Below are 5,495 nucleotides of genomic sequence, written 5' to 3'. Positions count from 1 at the left end.
CCTGCCCACATGGGCGCAGAGCCTTCCAGCACCTCCGCCGGCGCCGGCCCACTGCTGCTGGGACACTTCTGGCCACGGAGCTCAGTTCTCTGAGGCCGTCCCGGCTGCGTGGGGCACCACTTCCACGCCCAGCGGTGGCCTCACCAGCAGCCAGGGACCTACTCCGCCTGCCCTGCGCCCTGCGCCACAGGCTTTCGGGGTCTGGAGACGCGGGCATCACGTCGCCCTTCATTCTCCCCGGCAAATCCCGCTGGCGCCTAGACTCTGGTCTTGAACGCTGCACTCCCAGAGTGCCCTCTTCTAGTGTCTCTTGCTTTGTGCATTTGTTTCTGAAACATGAGAGCAGAGAAGAGCCCAGTCGCTCACTGGCTAACTCTGGCGACCCAGGTATTTTTCTGAGTTGACATGTGTTAACTTGTGGTCAGACTGTCAGCTGTTTTGATCATATTTGTTTTTTCAAATAACTTTTTGTTATAAAACATATATAGACAGTGTAGGAACTTTAGAAAACATCCTATATAATAAAAAGCTAATATGCAAATTGACCAAACAGGGAATGACCCATCGCTAGGATGCGCACTGACCACCAGGAGGCAGGCGTTCAGCGCAGGAGCTGCCCCCTGGTGGTCAATGCACAGGGGTGGTGGCGGGAGCAGCCTGCGGGCAGCGCGAAGGATGTCTGACTGTTGGCCATCAGTCGGACATCCCCCCGCAGGGCTCCTGGGGACAAAGAAAAATCAACCAAAAAAATGAGTTCGTGTGTCACCTCTGACACGCGTGTCATAGGTTCGCCATCACTGCTCTAGTAGATAAATAAGGAAAAAAGAAAGAAGAAAAGGAGAAAGAAAAAAAGACAGCATTGAACTGTATTCACTTTTTTAGCCTAAATATAGGGCTTGGCAGTCGGCTTGTTCAATGTTATCTTTTTCGGTTTGGGCCAGGCTGCCCAGGCTGTGGCATGACTTGGAGTCTGTGAAGTGGTTCCCGCCTCAGTGCCTTGCAAAGCAGCCTTTCTCTGTCTCCTTCCAACTCGCTCTTAAAGTATGTGGGGGCACCCTAAGGACAACGCCTTCGGCCTCTCGTATCAGCACCTCCCTCCATGCCTTCGTGCCCTTTCATGATGTGTTTTGTCTCCCAGCCCAAATCATCTGACATTTCTACTGTCCAACGCGTGTTTTCCTGCACCGCCCCACAAATGCCGCGGTGCGTAGGCCATGTCACCCTCATCTCTGCCCAGCCAGGACTCCGGAAGCATAAATAACTCCCAGGGAAGGTTCGGGGACAGAGGGGCAGCGCCGAGGTGCCGCTGCCATCCCACCCCAACTGGCCCGGCACTTTTTACCCCCCCGGCCAGCCCTGTGTGTTCTGTCCCTCCTCACCCCCGAGAATGGCGGAGATAGGAGCCCTTTGCTGTAGAACCAGGATAGCTTGAGTTTTTTTCTTCTGTTTTAGACAATTTTTTCTTGGTATAAAAATAATTTAATCACAAGACAAGAATTTGGCAACTAGAAGAAAACACAAATAATTCCTGGCTGCTTCGCACTAAAATAACACTGTTAACATTTTTAAGTGTTTCTCCCACTCTCTTCTCTGTGCATATTATTTACATAGTTCTCATCTTGAGAGGGTGGGACTTTTAAAAGGAACTTTCCAAAGAAACTTGAGGGAAAGTGGAATTAAAATAAGCACTTGAGATGGAAGGAGTGTGCAGGACAGCAAGTCCCCCAGTCGCGGAGATACGGCCCACGCCCGGGTGTCCTCAAGAAGCGGGGCTTCCCAGCGAAGCCCTTGGCTTCCTCCCTCACCACGGGGCTGGGTGGCGCTGAGCTGGCTGTGCGGCGTGGCCACGCTGTCAGCTCATGTGCTCTGCTCTGGGTTCGGTCCCCTGTCACATTCCCGTTCTCTCTGAGCCCGGGTGTGAGGAACGCGCCTGTAAACTTGGTCCCAAGTGCTCCTGTCGGGCTCCCCGTAGCCTGTGCTGCCGGCCTGCACACTATACTGTCTGCACCCTCTGTGGCTGGCCCCTGGAGTCACGCCTCCCGCCTTGGCCAGTGCTCTCTGTCCATTTCTGTTGGCACAGGATATATTCTGGCCGCTGCCATCTTCCTAGAAGCCTGCCTGTCTCTACCTTCCCAGAAGCACTTTCCTCTCGGAGCTCGCACTCTGCTCATCCTGGCCGAGGACACGCCTCGCTATTGGGATGATTTTCAGAACACCAGAGAGGAGCGGTCTTCTCTCTGTATAGTGGCATTGTTATGCTGACTTAGTGGTTCTCAAAGTGTGTTCCCTGGATCTGCGGCATTGGCACCACCTGGGCGCTGGTGAGATGTGCCAAGTGTTGGATCTGACAGTGGTGCCAGATCTACTGACTCAGCAGCTCTGCAGGTGGAGCCCCACAACCTATGTTGCAACCAGCCCTCCAGGTGGTTCTGATGCACCCCAAACCTGAGGGCCACTAACAAGGAATGTTGCTATTTTGCAAAATGCTGGCTCCTCTATGATTGTGAGAGAAAGCATGAGGAAGCTGAGGGCGGTGACCGGAGCAGGAAGAGGTCCATGTAGTCCTTGTCTGGGTGTATTCTGCGCCCTGGGGACCAGGGCTACGTCAGTTGTCATCGGGACACAAGACCTTGCAGCCTCAGAAAAGTTTGTATTTGAGTTTGGTCTGAAGAGGGGGATAAAGGGGATGTAAGCTTCAAGAACCAGCCAAGGTGGAGTCCCCCACCTGGGGCTACAGGTTGATTTCAAGAATAGGGTTAGAACCTTGCCAAGGACAATCAGTGAAGCAGCCACGCTTTCACAAACGGGCAGCGCCACCTACCAGCATCTGGCTGGAGAGCCTGCCTCAGACGGCCCGATGTGCTGATGGTGGGACCGTCAGGGAACTGCTCTGAAGTGGATCTCAGGGGGGACTAAGGTGTAAAAAGGTTCGTGTAGATCAGGGGTCCTCAAACTAAGGCCCGCGGGCCACATGCAAATACAAATATTGTATTTGTTCCCGTTTTGTTTTTTTACTTCCAAATAAGATATGTGCAGTGTGCATAGGAATTTGTTCATCGTTTTTTTTTTTAAACTATAGTCCGGCCCTCCAACGGTCTGAGGGACAGTGAACTGGCCCCCTGTTTAAAAAATCTGAGGACCCTGGGTGTAGATGATTTGAAGGGAGAAGATGTTGGGATGGGCCTGTCTCGCTGAAAGGACAAGCCACTACAGACATCGTTAGGGAGCAGCCAAGGTGTGTGTGAGTGGATGAGTGGGAGTGTGTGTATATGGGTGTGAATATGTGTGTGAAAGTATGTGAGTGTGTGTGTATGAGTGTGCATGTGTGTGTGAGTGAGGGTGTGTAAGTGTGAGTGTGTGTGTGTGTGTGTGTGTGTGTGGCGGGTTGGGGGAATAAAGAGTGACAGAGTTAAGTCAGGGATGAGGATTTCATAGGCCTTTAGTTGAGGTCAACCCCAGGGCTCCTGGGTGGGGTATCCTAGGGCGGGGTGAGCAGGAGAGGGTTTGGGTCCTATGTGACCAGGACACCTTTTCAGCCAAGAAAACTGACAAAGCTTTATTCACCCTCAACCTAGAAATCTCTGCGTGGCCTCTCGCGGAGTGTGTGACTTCACTGTTTCCTGTGTCGGTTCCCCACCATTCTGTTGGTTTAGGGGAGAACCTTTTGAAATTTCCAATCCGACTTGGCTGACTGGAGGTGTCCCCATTACAGCCAACATAGCTCAGCGGAACAGAGCGTCCTCCTGGGCGGTCCAAGCTGGACGGCCCGGGGGGAGATGTGGGGCGGTTGGGCTGCTCACAGACGTCCAGTTCCTTGTCCCCTGCGGCTGGCACTCCAGGACCCCTGTCTGCACAGGGGCCAGCAGCTTTCCTGTGGGCCCGTGGATCCTGAGAGACTCAGATGTACACTTGGAGGAGGGCTGTTCCTCCCCGGCAGGGACCACACGTAGAGGTTTGGTTTAGGCTCCAGTAAAACGGAACCCATGGCCATGCATTTCGCCTCCAGAGCATGAGCTGTCTGAGGACAGGGGCCGCACCTTCCGTTTTTGTGTCTCCTGCCCAGCACGGCGCAGGTACGAAACCGGGGGACGTTTGTGGAACTCTGAGCCGATGGGCCTTGTTTGTGAGGAGACAAGAGAAGTGCCTGAAGGACAGGGGTCACGCCCACATTGCACAGCGGGGCAGGGTCTGCGGGAGGCTCAGGCTGGGCAGATGGTTAAGGAGGAAGTGAGGCCTGAAGGGGCATCCCTGTCACCTTCATCTGTCCCGACCAGAGTGAGCTGAGAAGCCCGTCCGCCAGGAAGCCAGGGCCGCAGGGCTGTGCGGTGGCATCTGGCAGACAGCGGATGGACAGGCCTCTGAGGCCACTGCCCGGGGCCCCGTGAGCTCATGCACATCCAGGGCCTTGGACAGGAGATGCCTGGAGAAGGTGTCCCAGGCGTGTTGCTGTCACTGGCCGGGCTCCCTGCTGTCAGGGCCCAGTTCTGCACAGGCCCAGCTGACACCGCTTGGAGCTGGAGTCGGGAGAAGGGGGATTGAGTGGCAGGGCAGAGTGCCAGCCCTGACCCACCCGGTGTTCTCCCTCCTGCAGCCAGAGGGCGCGAGCCCGCCGTTCACTGCGCGGGTGCCCAGCTCTGCCTCCGCCTATGACCAGAGAGGACTGGCCCCCGGGCAGGAGTACCAGGTCACTGTCCGCGCCCTTCGAGGGACCAACTGGGGCCCTCCTGCCTCCAAGACCATCACCACCAGTGAGAGCAGGGGCTGTGGGCGGGTCCTGAGCGGAGATGTGGAGATGAGGGGGGTGCCAGGACTCTGCCCTCTGGGAGGGTTTGGATGGGTTCGGGGCGGGCTGGGGTGGGACAACGCTCTTAGAAGGAAAGCTGGGGACTGAAGAAGCAGACCCCGCCTGATCCCCCTCTCTCTCACCCGGCTAGTGATCGATGGCCCCCAGGACCTCCGGGTGGTGGCCGTGACGCCAACCACACTGGAGCTCGGCTGGCTGCGCCCCCAGGCCGAGGTGGACCGATTCGTGGTGTCCTACGTCAGTGCTGGCAACCAGAGGGTGCGGCTGGAAGTGCCCGCCGAGGCAGACGGGACACTGCTGACTGACCTGATGCCAGGCGTGGAGTACGTGGTGACCGTCACGGCGGAGCGGGGCCGGGCAGTGAGCTACCCGGCCTCTGTCAGGGCCAACACAGGTATGGCGCCGGGCGTCGGGAGGCCTGGTTTCTGAGTGTGGAGCCCCTGCCTTGGGAGCCCCGTTTGGCTCGCAGCTCCCCTGGGTGCACCTGGCAGGGCGCTGGCAGCACCAGGTCCCAGAGGCAGGCTGCCGCCCCCTGGAGACTGCAGTGAGCAGGAGCTGCCGCCACCCTCCGGATGGGGAGCCACCCTCTGAAATGGGGAGCCCCCTGTAGTGGTCAGACGTGTGGACTAGAATTAGGCAGCGCGGAAACCAGCCTTGGGTTGGCTTTGGGCCGCGTTGGGGGTGAGGTTTC

General features: G+C 56.8%; 1 protein-coding gene across 1 annotated transcript in view; it reads left to right on the top strand.

Moving 5' to 3' along the window:
- TNXB (tenascin XB) overlaps positions 1-5,495 on the top strand; it is a gene marked incomplete at its 3' end in the record, with an annotated part of 48,632 nt that overhangs the window by 4,687 nt on the left and 38,450 nt on the right. The window contains 2 exon segments of the mRNA XM_015569855.1: positions 4,592-4,748; positions 4,935-5,198. Coding sequence (XP_015425341.1) covers positions 4,592-4,748; positions 4,935-5,198 — 421 coding nt within the window.

The sequence above is a fragment of the Myotis davidii genome, unplaced genomic scaffold (assembly GCF_000327345.1).
Source record: "Myotis davidii unplaced genomic scaffold, ASM32734v1 scaffold1006, whole genome shotgun sequence".
Taxonomy (NCBI): Eukaryota; Metazoa; Chordata; class Mammalia; order Chiroptera; family Vespertilionidae; genus Myotis; species Myotis davidii.
This window is presented reverse-complemented; position numbering and strand designations above follow the sequence as displayed.